A 16,020-nucleotide genomic window follows, 5' to 3' on the forward strand; every position below is an offset into this window, starting at 1 on the left:
ACAGGATTATTATTTTTTCAAAACATGTGTTTTCAGGGCCATATTTAAACTAAGAGTAAATACAGGTTTTCCAGCAGTCACAGAAAAAAGGCTTTTCATTATCTTGCCTATATTTTCAACCAATTCCGGCTCAAACAATAAATAAGCCAAACAGGGAGGTATTTTTCTCTTCTATGGAAATGTTGATATTTTGAACTTTTTCAGGAGATAAAAATACTCAGACACAAAGCTCACTGTAGTTTGGGCATATTAAACCATTCTTCTGAGAGGAAAAAAGCATCAGCTCCCTGAATTATGGCAAGAGTTCTTTTTGATTTACTCTAATTAGTTAAAATTTGAAAAGACAGCCTGCTTTTAAACAAAAACAGACCAAACCAAACCAGCCCAAACCAAAACACCCTTATGATATTTCATTTTCTAAAATGGCAAAAGATGCCATTTGGAATGGGAACACCTTGACACTGGGTGAACTTGTAATGAAACTGGCCCTTCCTGCATAAATTTATGGCTGCCAGTGAATCAACTTTATTTTTTAAGAAGATTTATACAAAAACTTAGAAGAACTCTACCAGAAGACCACTGATATTTAAACATACAGGATTCAAGGATAAGAATAATAATTCTTCCTCATTACTAGGAGTCACTTTTGCTTTGACCAAAGTAAACCCTTTCATAGCATTCAACTATTTCTTGGCTCATCCAGTCCAATTCAATTGGGAAAATGAGGACCTGAGAGTTCACTGTGAGCTGGTTTGCCATCTGAAGTTCAGCTTTTTGTTCTATAGTGTCCTGATTTGGTGCTGGGTGTCTGCTACTGTGACAGCTGCCACATGGGCATCACCAGGTATTCATAAGATCCTCCTCTGTGTCAGGTTTCTGGGTAGCTTGAGCTTGTCTCTGAAGCAATTTAGTGATTTCTGAGCACAAAAACTTTGTCATGTAAGAGGAAGAAATCAGGGGGGAAAAAGACAAAGAAAACTGAAATTGAAGAATGGAAAAGTCCAGTCAAAAATGACCTGAGTCCATGCTCCCTGTGGTCCCTTGGGTAGCCAAAGGTCCCAGCAAGAGCAGCCTATGCCTGGCAGACCTCAGTGAAACAGCCTGGAGGTCAGAGCTCTGCTGCCCTTTGCATCCTGAGGATTGGCTCTGTGGGAAGGGTTCCCAAGAGCACTGATGTGGCAGAGAACAGGAGTCACATACTCTACACCATACCCTTGCAGTGATTGAGTCAGAGAAATGAGAGATGGAAAATGCACTTAGGTCACTTGGTCCATTCCCCAACTGTTTAAAGGTTGCCCCCTACAATGTGTTCTTCATTGCTTTGTCTAGTCAGCTTCCCCCTTTTCCCTGGGGGTGCCATTCCATGCAGTAACAGACCTCGTTGTTAGGAAAATTTTCCTGATGTGCAGCCTAAATTTTCCTTGGCTCGCGTTCATCCCACTACTTCAGTTAAAACCTCCTAGTCAGCTCTTAACTTCTCTCCACCTCAGGCCCTTTTCTTCCATCACAGGAATCAAATGAGTCTGATGGAGTAAAGCCCTGTGTGTTTAAAAAATAATGACATCCTTACCTCCCAAGAGTGATAGTCCATACAGAATTAACATTAAATGTGCAAATTGCCTTGTTTTATGCAGAAGAAATGAATAGGCCCCTGGAAGCTTTAATCACATGTCTGTTGGCATGGCTTGAAAAGCCCAATGTCTACCACCATTTACTGAAACACATGGAGCCAGGTCCCACCTGGAACAGATCAATCTGCCCTGGTTGGTCAACCCAAGCTCAAAGCCCAATGGAAATTTGTATCACCCAAAGGCCTGTGAGTTCCCTTCCCAGTCAAGGCTGGAATAGAACCATTTACCCCCTCACTGGTGACATGGACTGTGGGACCCCAGGCTGGTGTCACCAACACTTTCACTGTTTTGAAGAATCTGGAAGAAACTGTGGGGTTTGGATTTCCACTCACAGATAGCCAAGTTAAACTAAGAATCCACTGTACTCTCCTAGCAGAGTCACATGTGCATCTGATGTTTTGATTCTGCTGACAGGGAGAAGAAATGTAATTTTCTATCGACCCAAAATAAATACTGTCCAAAAAATTTGAGGAAATGGGTAAAATAGCAATGCACAGGAAGCAAAATGCTTCGTTTATTTCTTGAACTACTGCCATGGCTTGATATCTTTAATAAAATAAATATTTAGAAATAGAAACAGTCTTTGGCATTTTTCATACTTTTTCAGGACTCTCTTATTTTTGTTTTGTGACAAAAACAATTTGTTGCCATCACCATGAATCACCAAGGGCTTCAGCTGGTGGAAATCCACAATTTTCTGTTGAAAATATGTTTTGAATTACAGTTATAAGTAGCAAGCTCTTCTAGAGGGCTGTTCCAGTAAGACCTGTCTCTGAATAAAATGAGATTTCAGCCAAAGTTCAAGATAAATGGGAAGCTAGGCTGAGTGGTAGATGGGAACGATGTGGACCAAATCAGATGTTGACATTATACAATGTACAGCAATTGTCTGGGAACCACTTCCGCAAGAAAAAGCAGTAGTGAGAAGTTACTGTTTCATGCTGTCTTATTTTAGAGAATCTGCAGCAGAACCTGGCAAAGGGTTGTGGTGCACTTCTGTCTTCAACTTCTACATAACTGAATTCCTCTTTGTTGAGAGGAAGATTTCAGTTTCATATATCACTTGTTATTAATAATTACCTTGTGCTGTTACGGTGTTTAAAATCCCTTTCCATGTTAAGCTTTGCATGATGGTGGAACAAAAACCTGCTCCTTGCTCTGAAAATGTAAAGGTTTGGTGTAAAATGGGGGTTACAGAGAGCAATCAGTGTTACAGAAGAGCAGATGGACTCCTTTACTCAGTGCTGCAGTCCTGGCACACCCAGGAGAAAGAACAGAGTCTCATCTCTTCATGCCAGTCTGGATGGGGCTCTGAGCAACCTGATCTCTTGGAAGGTGTCCCTGCCCATGACAGATAATTGGAACTGGGTGATCTTTAAGGTCCCTTCCAAGCCAAATCATTCTGTGATTCTATGACATCTGAAAGCCCAGAGTATGTCACCTTTATTTCCTTAAAGACCAGTACTAATTGCTTCATGTCCTACAGCCTAACTCTGGCTAAGCCAAGAGCAGGGTTTCAGTGTCTGTCAAGAGGAAGAAAAATTCCATGTGGAAGATGACCAGAAACACCTGAGCAAGTACAAAATATGCTGCCTTTTAGCATTCAAAAGCAGTCTCCCAGGGCAGCCATGGCTGGGAAAGCCCTTGGGTCCAGCTTTATTCAGCTTCTGTCATTCATATCAATAAATCCCCCCTCTAGCATACCACCCATCGCTCCAACCACTACCCCCTGAACCTGACCATGAGCTTAAGCTTCTTCGACCAATTTTCAAGCCCATCCTTCCTATGAATCCCACTAATTCTCATCTCAGTAATATTCCCAGCTCTCTTACTACCCTCCCTAGACAATCTATGAATTACTAACCGATTCTCAACCCTCCAGCTATGATTTATCAACCTAGTCACAAAAAAACTAATAATACAACAAATAACAATAATGGGAGCAGTGCTGCCTGCCTTGGTGCTCCCCTGGCACAGTGGGCTCCAGAGCCAGCTGGGGCTGGGCAGACCCTGCATTTCTATTGCATCCCTGGGTGATGTGAGCAGAGGCTCCCCAGCCCATGGGATGAGTATGGAGCATGTGGCTTTGGTCCCTGGCTGGGTGACTCAGTTGTCCCCTCCCAAGCACAGCCATGACCAGCACAAACACTGCACACACAGCCCAGGACAGGGACAGGCCACAGGGTGTCCTTGCCCACACTGGTGGTGCAGCATCTTCTGCCCCATGGCACCCAAAGAGGATCTCTCACCAGCTGTGGGCTCAGGATAAAGCCCTGTGGTTATGGGTGCAGCCAATCCCTGGCACAGGTGTCCTGGTGAGTTGTTCACTGAAACACTGAAGAGAAACCCAAAGAACTCTCAAAATGCTGTAGTGGAAGGTCTGGGAGGAAGCTGCAGGCACAGTCCCTGTGGCTTTGTGGGCAGAGATGGGTGTCCACGGGGGCATCTGGCAGGGGGTACCTGCTTTGTGCTTCCCAGACAGAGCTGGGGTGGAAAACCCTCTTGTCTGGAGGAGGGAGCTCATTCCCAGGCTCTGAGCTGCCAGCTTGCAGCTGGGCTAATGGGAAGGAATGCACTCCCCAGCAATGATTCTTTATAAATTATTTTTACTGTAAGATTTGAGTGTCGTTACAGTGAATGTGTGTACAAATATTGGAAGAACAATGTGTGCTAGAGAAAACAAAGTGAAAAACCACCCGGCTTCCTATTTCTCCTGGGTAAACCTGTGATTTCTCCCACCTTCTTGAGTTGCAGTCTAATACAATATTGTACAGCCTGCTGCCTCCTTAAATAATTCCTGCTGGAGCAGCAGACACTGAGTACATCACTCAAACCCCATGAAGTTGTTTAGCTTTCCGCTCCACATCCTGAGGAGTTAATTCTCTGGGAGAATGGAATGACCTGGATGTTCCTCTGGGTGCTCTCCTGGCACAGGATAACTCCTGGCATGGGGCTGGAGCTGGATACTTTGGGGGCAGTTTCCAGTTTTACTGTCAGTCCTATTCTCCTGAGCTCCCATTTCCCCTCTTCCTGTTCCTCACAGTGCTATTGTGATTCAAATAAATGTGATATATTAATGTTTCACCGGTTTAAAATGAACTGCAATTACTAACAGAGGATTTATTTCATTTACTTCCAGCCACCTAGAAGTCAAGCATCTGGCTTACAGGAGTCATCTATAGTCTGGGGAGAGCCATGGGCATTGCCAGAAGTCAAATGCCTTCCTACCTATTTTAAATACCTTGTTTTAGGCTGAGATGAAAGCCCATGGCTGTAGAGGAACTATAAACCCAAGGTTTAGGTGATTCAGGTGTGCTGACTTGAAACCCACCTTCGATATTTGTTCAGAAACAAACTGTGAAAGATGAGATCAGTGTGTTTGGGATTTTGATAGGGAGGCCACAAGGGGTTATGTTGATCACAATGCTGACTCTAACAACCTGGCCTCCAGCCTTTACATTTTCTCATCCAGAGTGTTTAAGGGTGTTTTAGTAGAAAAGCAAAGCAGCATCTGCCAATTTTAAAGTAAATCTTTCCCCATAAATTCCTGCCTTGGAAAATAACAAGGCTGTGGAAGAGGAAGAAGAAGGAGCAACTGAAGATGTCACAAGAGACAAAAGGCCAGCAGGGGATTTTTAATATTTTAACAGCCCCTAGAGTGTGAGATGATGAGATATTTCTAACAGGACTTTGAACACTCACCAAGGCACTGTAACTTTCAGCCTCTCACACTTTGAGCAGAATCAAAATGAATAATTTAGGAAGAAAGTCTCTTGAACTCTTTGCCATGGGTTGTGTGGATCTGTCATGTTGTCATTTCCACAGGTGCTGGGGAACTGTGGGGACACAGTGCCAGCTCTACTGGGCTTTCAGTCTTTCTTCAGCCATTCTGCTGCCACTTTTAGGGGCTTTGGGAGACTTTTTTGTGGTAAGCTGCACTCTAGCTTTTGACTGGCAGCATAGCACATGTGGAGCAGCAGCTCAGCAGTGCCAGTAAAACTGCTGAGCACACACAGAGCAGCAACAGGGCTGGTAGCACCAAGATGGATGGGGACAGATGAAAACCAAGAAGAGCAAACAAACCCTGAGACAGAGTCAAACTTTTGCCAGCAAGGTGATGCAGTCAGAACAAGCACTTGCTTCTAGCAGTGTTGAAGTGGTTTAATGAAGTTGAGGGAGTAATTCCCAAAGGACACAAGTAGACAAAGCACTGAGTAGAGAAAAATGCACTTTGCTGAATGAGGAGCATGTGGGTAGGACCCCTTTTAGCACGGCAGAGAAGCCCTTTGGGGCCATGGTGGGGCTGTCCAGATGTACCTGAGCTGGGTTTTGACTCACATGGGCCAGGCACAAACCCTGCAGAAGGCTCTGCAGATGGGGACCTGCGGCATTAGAAGAGCCCTGGCTGGGCTCATGCTGCCCCTGCCCACACACAGCCTCTGTGAGCCCCACAGCCAGTTGCTGTGCCCTGTGAGGGCCAGCAGCAGTTACCAAGTCAATCCAAAATCTGCTTCTTCTGGCTACAGGCTCTAGTCCTGCTCTGTTGTCAGGATGCTGCAGGACCAGACAGCTTGGAGTCCAGACTGCAAAGGTGTTCAGCATCTAATATCTTTGGCTGTGAACCACAGAAATCTCATTCCTTTAGGAAGTGGCTCAGGAATAGCACTTTTCCCTCCCTGCCAGATAGATTACACTCAGCATCTTTGAGAATGAGGAACACTGCCTTCGCAGCTGAATATAGGCAAATTTTCCAGGCTTTTTGTGAATTTGCATGGCATGGAAACTGTTCCCAAATCCCTTAGACACCTAAATAAAGTCAGCTGTAACCTTGGTTGGTAAAGCATCAGCAGCTGCTTTACCAGTAATACTTTCTGAATTTATAGCTGTGTGCCTTGCATGGATCTAGAAAACTCCAGTGACATTTTCATCAACATTAGGCCATGAAAGGTTACTGCTGGAAAACAACAGGATCAATCAAGCAAAACTATCAACAGTGGGGGAATATGCTATTTATTTACTACTTATGCTAAGATGAAAGAGGGAAAGATGGTAAAAATGAAAATGATTCCTTTTATTTTTTAATCTTGGAGCTCTCCCCTTTCTTTCCTGACCTATATTTCATAATGAAAGGAGGAAAAGTGATAAACTTCCTTTATTTTTGCTTTTTTAGTCAAAGGAAACTGCAATGAACAAATAAAAAACCAGAATGTTTTAAAGATACTCCTTTTATCTCCTTTAGTTAAAACACATATTTAAACACAAACTTAAAAAGTAGTGTAGGGAATCTATGAAATGATTGGGGGTTTTTTCACCTTTTTGCTAATCACAGCAGAGGAAAAAAAAAGTCTGATCAGACTAGAAAAAAACCATGATTGAGCAGGACAATTCCTTTGTCTTTCAGGCACAGACTCAAAAAATATGGATAGGTTTATATATAAATACATATGCAGTAACCAAAACCTCAAATTCAAATACACCTGAGCTTTGGGGAAGTTTGTATATTGATTCAATCTTTGTGGCTTAGACTCATCTGTAACAGAAATATTTGCAAATAGACAGAATACTTCCTCTTTAATCTTATCTAGTGATCTGTCTGTCTGGGATTTTCCTAGAGATGGCCTCAGATCCTGATATCTGAGGGCTGTGTAGCTAAATTATGGCGAGATCATACACAGCTTCACAGAGACCTTTACTTTCTTCTCTTTGCCATGAGCATGTGTTTTGTTTTAATCCACTGGGATGAAAGGCAGAGCAGCAGCACAGCCTGGCTCAGCAGCCACCAGAACTAAGCTTGGCCCACATTTGGGAAAAGATATTTGGACTGCTGGTTCATAAAATCATAGAATGATTTGGGTTGGAAGGGACCTTAAAGATCAGGCACACTGTGGACAGGGACAACCCGGTCTGGTTGTTTGTACTAGGGGCAGACTTCAGCTGAGATGCACAAATCAGCTCTGCAAGAAATTTTAGTTCTCTTTCCAGGGGCTCTTCCAGAGCTCCAAGTACATCCCAGTCTTCATCTCCAGCTCTGGTGCCTCCACCTGTCCAATCCTGCCTCCACCAGCTGCTCTACAGGTCAGACATTTGGGAAGAGCAGATCCTGGATTCACGTCCAGGAGGTTTTTCTCCATCCACCAAGAGGATTGTTTAAGGTTTCACACCTTCAATACCACTTTTAGGCAAGCTGCTGCACCTTGGCAATAGGGAAAGATTGTGAAATGTAGGATTTATCCACATGTGCCTGGCTGATTGTTGTAAATTAGCTTGGTCTATTTATGCCCTTGAAGAACCCCGGGCACCACTGGCAAATAAGACAGATTGACTTGAGCTAAGCACCCTCACTTCTCTCTCTCTTGGAGGGCAGGAGGTGGAAGAGGCTGTTTGGTAGCTGTTCAGCCCCACTGCTGCTTAGACAACTACCCTGCTTTATATTCTGAATAATTTATCATGGCTCGTACCTGTGCTGGTAGTTACAATTACCCCTGAGATTTAGTGCACTGGGAAGGGCTCCAGCTTCAACAGAGCTGTGCCATTCAACATGGATGAGGGTAAACATGGAAATTTTTCAGTTTCATTTTGTCCTTTCCTTTCTGTGTCCCCCACATTGCCCAGAGTGGTTTTGTGAACGCCTTGAGCATTTTCTCGTGGGTAAGTTCTCACCACTTCAGATTCCCAGCATTTTCAGTGTGTGAGTTTCACCAGCTCCTACCAGTGCTCGTGTGGTTAATGGGTGAGAGGAGGGGCATGAGCGCATCCAAAAGGAACGCCAGAAACATAAACAATTTTATTAACAAGACCACAAAACTATTTTTTAATATATGCAGCCATTAACAAGGGGCAAACAAACAAACTGACAGAAAAACCCACTGGGGAGACGTGGTCGGCGTCTGCGACTGCAGCGAGCTTGCTCCAGTGGCGTGGGCAGGTTTGGGGAGGGTCCCTTTCCTCTGGGCAGCACCACTCCCTGTGAAACCTGGCACTAAGGAGGTGGGGTGCCACCAGCATCCTGCTGGGGTGCCAGGGACGATGCCAGCTGGGTGAGGGCTCGGGCAATGGTGGAGAGGTGGCTGTTCATGGTCCGCAGCTCCGCCAGGATGTCGCTGACGTTCGCGGATGCCTCAGAGCCCGCGGGCACCGCTGGTGGTGGGGACGCAGCCCCCGGAGCGCTGCTTCCCAGAGCTGCTGCCTGGGGATTCTCCTCTTGGGAGGGGTGTGGGGCTGGGCTGCTGCAGGGCTTCATGCCTTCCAGGGAGCCTGTGCTTATGGGTGGCTGGTCTTCCTCCTTGCCTTGGATGGTGGCAAGCGTGGCTGAGGCGAGGAAGGGCAGCCAGTTGATGAGGTGGGTGGCACCACTGGGTGGGACAACGGGCAGATAAATCCCAGGGTGCAGGGATGGAGTAGAGGCAGGTGGGGCAGGGAGAGAAGGAAGTCCAGAGTGAACAGTGGCAGCAGAAGTGGATGGTGAAATAGGAGGTGGTTTTGGGTGTAAGGCTGCAACACACGCGGGTAACGGTGGTGAAAATGATGCAGTGCCGGTGTCAGAGGAACAGGAGGGTGATGCTGGAGCTGTGAAAGGTCCAGGCTCTTCAGAAGTTGGTGGTGAAGTGGCAGCAGGTGGAGCATCAGGAGTGCAAGGATCTGAATCTGCAAGGAAGATACACCATGAGCCTTCATTCACACATACCTTTACATACAGACTGCTGCCTGCTCTGCCCTCAATGGGACCAAGCCTTCCTTGAGGAAAGGGGAAATTTCACCAGCTGGCAGTGATATTCTCTGTAGGCCCATTAGAAAATAACAGATGTAATCTAAGACAAGAGCCTATTGTAGGTTAGCATGAACTAAATATTATAAAAGTAAATTATCTTTCCACTCTCATTCTTCATAAAACCTGTGGACAGGCCTGAACATTTTTCTGGTTGGCATCTCGTAGCTATGAATTACCTGGTGAATTACCTACTTGTTTTCCTGGCCAGCCATGGAACCATGGTAATGCCCTAAGTGACTCAGATGTCCTGTGTAGATGGGAGGGTTGGACAGCTTCTGCTTGAGCTAAATTGCTGCTTTACAGAGGGTCCCAGTTTTCAGCATTTTGGTTTGAACAGACAGTTAAACACCAGACACAATAAGGGCTACCCAGTGGCTTAGATCCTTCAGTTTGTTTTTATAATGTGTGAAGACATGGCTGAGTTCACACAATCAAAGTCTGATATATATCCCTGCCTAGATCCCCTCATCTACTTCAGATACGAAAATCAAAAAGAAGAAACAGAAAGAAATTGTCGACATTGTGCATCCCTGACTGACATTTGTGCCCCCTTGTAAGTAGTTCACTGGACCTCATCTGATGTCCACTAAGATCATTAGAAACTTGGATTGAGTCGCTTAGATACAGCATAGGAAGAAAGAGAAGCCTCTGGATGATATAAAGAGGTTTGGAGAGCCGCATGACAGTCCAAGGTGCTCTACCCACTGTGCCCAGTTGCTAAATACCATATGTTAAGGATGATCCTATTTCTACAATCATTCTGAAAGCCAGAAATATAATAGGAAATTCTACCTTTTCAACAGCCTCAAAGATTTGGATAGGTGGAATTACAATGTCACACTGTACATCTTTATTTTAGCATTGGGAACACATTATACAAGAGGTGGTGAGATGCTACAGGAGTGGTCAGTGTAAAAGAGATGGATTTTAAAACTACTTTTGCTGCAATTAAGTGCAAATTTTAAGGCACTGCTGTGGATAAAAAAGACACAAATTAATAAATTTATCTAGGTTAAAACAACCTAGAGAAAGCCAAGTACTGAGGTGTTAACACCATGCTATTATTATTTCGGGCATCTAAAAAATCTGATGTGAGAATCCATTTCATTGCTGGCTGCTTTGGTATTCCAGATAGCAAACTGAAATTCTGACTCAAAAGCAAAGGTTTCTCCCTGTCTTTCCTAATATCAAACCAGCTGGACATGCAGGCAGAAAAAGTCCATCTTTGTCCCACATGGGACTACTATGTTGTTCTTAACCAGACACACATGTTGCTTGGAGGGGATTAAGACACAAAATTGAGTTTGCCTTTATGTTCCTGAGATTTTTATGGAGAGTTACTGCAGGTTCCTTGAAATGGTTTCCTTCCTTTGTGTATTGGCTTTCTTCCCAATATGAGGTCCCTGTCTACACAGGCACTCGACCCCTGTCCACTGGAGGTGGGCTGAGGATGCTGCATTTTGGGCTTCCAAAGTGCTCTTGATTTGCCTTGGGTTTCTCAAGACAAAAACAAAAATAAAGCACAGCTCAACTACAGGTTCCTTTTCCATCCAAACCACTGAAGTTTGCAAGGACTGAGATTAAAGTTTCAGGTTTGGCTGCTCTGTGGTGTTAACCAGAACAGTGTTTATGGTCCATATATAATGTGGCTAATCCCTGTCCACACTGCCCAAGCAAATCAAATTAAGTGTAATGTTTTTCCATACATTAGAGACCAGAGGAAGTTTGACAAACCTTAATGTAATCTGGTTTATAATCTGTGGCAAATAACTGTCACAACTGATTCTTAAATAGTCAGAGATACTGGAGTTAATATATGAAGAGTAGCAACTTATATAGACAAAAATAGAGGCAAAAATCTGGACACCAAAGGCTCTTCCATTTGGCTGAAACCTTTCCAAGCAGTGTGGTTTCCCTATCAGAAGCCACAGCTTTGTCATTCCCCTAATCCCCCTTTAAGATTTATTTATGCCATGTAGCCTTTAAATACAACTTGCTCAGCTTGATCAGGTTCCCATACTTCCATCTAAGAAATTCCACATGGGTGTCTGGACACCTGCACGTGGATCCTTGTGTATCCAGGACATGTGGGAGCTGCTGCAATGCTCAGATCAGAGAACACAGAGTGACTGATGGCTGGGATGGGTCTGACCCAGCTGCTCAGCATCCAAAGACTGCAGAACCACAGCACCACTGAGCCTGGGAGGGACCTCTGCAGACTGCCCAGTCACAAACCCTGCCCAAAGCAGTGTCAACAATTTTTTTCTCCAAGGTCAAAATTGCTGGAGTGTGTTTGAGAAAGTCCAGTTATATGGGAGTTCTGAATAGGGTGAAACATGGAGCAAGCAACTACTGTTATGTATCAGATACAACAGGATGATTTATTTCCTTCCTCTCTAATGCTGGTTTTTTTCCCTTTTCATTGCAACTCATCACAATTTTAGTGCCTGGTCATTTCCACTTTTTTTGTACAGCCCTTACAAAAAGAGAGTCTTAAACTGGAGCATCCAGGTGCACTTTCACTGCTGGGGGTGTTCAATCCACATCTAGACAGAGCTGGAGCTAAGTGGGGTTGGATGGATGTCTGCAGAGAGGAGAGATGTTGAACACAGAGTGCTCAGACAGGTACAGTTACCTTCCCTAAGGATATCAGCCACCTGTTCCTGGTCATTCAGCATCCCCCAGTACACCCAGTCCACAGAAGCTGGGTGGATGCTGCAGCCTACCCCCACATGCAGAGACTGACTGTTCAAGGCAAGCTTGTAGCTTAGAGGAAAATTTATATCAGCAGCTGGGGGAGTGAATCCAGGGTTGGGATCAGCTTCATCTAAACAACTGAACTAAAAGTGCTTGGTGAAGAAATTCCTTGGAAGTCTTTACACTTTCCATGTTGTGTATTGAGGGAAAGCCCCATAAATGAAGGCTTAGACACATAAGATTTATCTCTCTGAGCAACTTCAAGAGTCACTTCTTTTATATTGAGAGCACAGGCAGCTTTGTCTCATCCTTCAGGAGGACTGTTTTACTGAGATGGGATTCCAGTCACAGAATCACACAATATCCAGAGTTGGAAGGGACCTACAAGGCTCATGGAGTCCAAATCCTGAACAGGTCCATCCCAAAAATCACGCCACGTCTCTGAGAGCGTGTTGTAGTTTTTCTTCAGCTCTACCAGGCTTGGTGCTATGACCAGTTCCCTGGGGAGCCTGTTCCAGTGCCCAGCCACCCTCTGGGTGAAGAAACCTCTCCTAATATCCAACATAAACCTCCCCTGACACAGCTTCATGCCACTCCCTCAAGTCACCTTTGGCTTGTCTGTCTATACACAGTCACAGCCTACAGCATAGCTGTCTACATTTAACTAATTACCAAGCCTTTCTTTGCATTCAGTGGATTAAATAGGTCGAGCATCACCTCTTTATAGCTGGAATGAGAGATTTATCTTCATCACTTTTCTGGGAATAATGTTGGATAACTAAACTGGATGTGGATGTCATGATCTGAAAATGCCTACATTGCAAAAGAGTGCCATGTATCCGTGCATAAAAATGACTGCCTAGCTTAAAAACATTCCCTACCCTCCTGATCTACTATGGCTCTCTCAAAGAGAAAGCCATTGTACATCCCTGCTTTACCTATTTGCAAGCAGGAGGAAACATTTCTGCTCTGCTACCTCCAAGAGGATCTCAGGGTGTCCAAAACTCATGGGACTGTAATGAGAAGGACCAGAGCAGCACCTCCAGGTGGGGATTTCCTAATATTTGTCCTGCTCATGATGATGAATGTCACCAAAAGATTAATGATCTGCCCTGTGAGAATGGCCAACTAAAGTTATTTTAAATGAATTCAGCTGTATGAGAAGATAATGTACTTCACTTTAGAGTCGTCTTTGGCTATCTAAGCTGCTTTTGTTTGACTACTGATTTTATCTGCCTTGCAGCTAAATTGCTGCAAACTCTGATTTCTCAGTCTATTGTCAACTAACAAGGGAAAGGTCCGTGAAGAAGAAACCTTGAGGGAAAAGCAGGAGCATGACTTTCCACAGATTCAGCTCATCTAACATCAGCCCTTTAGCTGGCATCTAGCATGAGGCAGTCGTCTTGGCTCCAGTCATGAAAGAAGCACCTCTGGGGTAAAGCCACTCCAAGCCATCCAGTCCCTAAGTGAGGTGAGGGATTGTGCTCTGAAGCATCCCTCCCCTCCCAGAACTTCTGGTAAATCCACTACCTTTGAAGGGCTGAGTATCTTCTAAATGGCTGAATAAGGGCAGTAGGATTTCTAACTTCATAGGTAGATGTAGCAAGTAATTTCACAGAATCACATATTGGATCAGGCTGGAAGGGACCACAGGGGGTCATTTTGTACATGCCCCCTGCTCAAGCAGGGACATCCCAAAACACGGAACACAGAATCGTGTCCAGACTTTTCTGGAATACTCCAATGAGCAGACTCCCCACCCTCTCTGGACAGACTGTTCCAGTGCTTGGTCACTGCCCAGGAAAGAAGCTATTCCTCATGGTCAGGTGGAACTTCCTGGGCCCTCTTCCTGAGTTTCTGCCCTCTGCCACTTGTCTTATTGCCGGGCACCACAGGCTAGAGCTTGGCTCCATCCTCTTGGCACCATCAATTTCCTATCAAATCTCAATAGCAGATGGGTGATGCTCCTTCTGTGTTCCCATGGAAAGCACAAACCCATAGAGATAAGGTTTAAGATACAGGACACTAGAACCTGAAGCCCCTAGAGTGCTTCAAGGAATGAACTTGTGATTGAGAAGGTGATAATCTTTCAAGTGAGTCAGGACTGAACAAGCAATCTATTTCAATAGTGCCAGTACTTTATTTATTTAAATAGCCAGTGCTTCAAGGGAGCTTAAAAAAGTGAGGGACAACAACTTTTAAAGAGGGAAGATAGTGATAGGAAAAAGGGGAACGATTTTAAACTAAAAGAAGAGAGATTCAGACAGCATTAGAAGAAAGTTTTTCTCAGAAGGTGGTGAGGCACTGGAACAGGTTGCTCAGAGAAAATGTGCCTTCCTTGGAAGTGTTCAAAGCCAGATTGGATGTTGCTTTAAGCAACCTGGTCTGGTGGAAGGTGTCCCTGCAATGAGTAGAGAGGTTGGAATGAGAAAATCTTTAACATTCCTTCCATCCCAAACTGTTCTATGATCCTGTGATCCTGTGATTCAATGATAAGGATATTGAGATGCTGAAATGAGTCTCTTTGGAGAGACAGTGACCTGCAGGAGGCCTCTGGGCCGTGTCCTTTCTGCTCAGGTTGATGCAGCTGCTCTAAAGCTGTCGGTGTCTGTGTGTGCCCGCGGGACAGAGTGCGTGTGTGCTCCCCCTGCGTTTCACAGCTGCTTCCCAAGAAAGTCTAAATATACGCCTGCCTCCGCTTTCTGGTGAGAAGTGAAACTCCAGTCCCAACAGCTTGTGGTAAATGAGAGCCCAAGAGCAGCATGTGCGTCACTGAGGGCGGTGCTGCTTTTGCACGGACAAAATCCATCTCTGGGACCTGCATCTGAAGCCAACCCTCCTGCGCTGCTCAGGTGTGATTCAGATGGAGTGGAATTGCTTCCCACTGCCAGGCTAAGTCAAGTTTAGAAGGGTTTCAAGCAAGTTTAGAAGGGATTAATCCACCAGCTTGGGTGAAGAGGCCACAGGACATGACTTGTGGTGTAGGTCTGAACAAAAGCATCAGTGTGAGCACTCCAGGATTGGTGTTTGCATACATGTGATTTCAGAAACAGAATTTGGCTCTAGATTTTAGTTTCTTACTTTAATTAATTATTTAATGAATCAATCTAAACTAGCTCTGAACACTTGCTTTTGGGTGAGCAGCTTAGAAATGCATAGAAAATTCATAAAAGCATTTAGGCAAGCTTATTGTTAATTATTTTTTAGATAAAGCAAATCACATACCTGTCCTAGGAACCCACTCCTCTCTTTATAGGTAGAAAAATCACAAAATATTTTATATATCACGATGCTGCTCCCTTTAATGATAGGAATGGTTTTATGTATTTAAATATGTCTGTTCAAGCCAGGAGTTTTGTGCAAAGTACTGATTTGAACAAAAAAATAGATCAGAGTATTCCAAATCAACCCTATTCCTCTGGTTTGTGGCTTATTTTTAAAGGGATTTTGCAAATAATTACAAATAATTGTAGTTCGCGAGAACAATGCTGTAATGGAGCACATGGCAAAGTCTCTTCCAGGGTCCATGGCATTTCACCAAAAACACCCCAACTCTGTGCTGTCAAACTGGTTGAGTCATTTCAGGAAGGCTCCTTCCTCTGGCCTCTTGCTTTTTAAGCAGCCTAATAATCCAAGACCTACTCTACATATTTTAATTAATTTAAAAATTTTTCTGACTTCATAAACTTGTGCATCTCTTTGTAACTTGCTTTTATTTTTTTTTTGTTTGTTTCAATTGTGGTCTGTTTTGGGGTCTGTTTCTATTCTTTCAGGTACAGTACACCAGGCTTAGCTGGACTGAGCTTTATGTGACTAATCCCATTATGACTCCTGTGGAGTTGTGCTCTTTCAAAATTTCTTGAGTAATAGTCTGTTATGAGTACATACTTATTCCCATGTCATGCGAACAAATTCGTTCTCACA

General features: G+C 44.3%; 1 protein-coding gene across 1 annotated transcript in view; it reads right to left on the minus strand.

Moving 5' to 3' along the window:
* Nucleotides 1-8,610: 8,610 nt before the first annotated feature.
* Nucleotides 8,611-16,020, minus strand: part of RUNX2 (RUNX family transcription factor 2) — a 214,841-nt gene continuing 207,431 nt past the window's right edge. Inside the window, exon 8 of the mRNA XM_059469211.1 lies at nt 8,611-9,275. Coding sequence (XP_059325194.1) covers nt 8,611-9,275 — 665 coding nt within the window. The remainder of the gene's footprint in view (nt 9,276-16,020) is intronic.

This window comes from Ammospiza nelsoni, chromosome 3, assembly GCF_027579445.1.
Source record: "Ammospiza nelsoni isolate bAmmNel1 chromosome 3, bAmmNel1.pri, whole genome shotgun sequence".
NCBI classification, from domain to species: Eukaryota; Metazoa; Chordata; class Aves; order Passeriformes; family Passerellidae; genus Ammospiza; species Ammospiza nelsoni.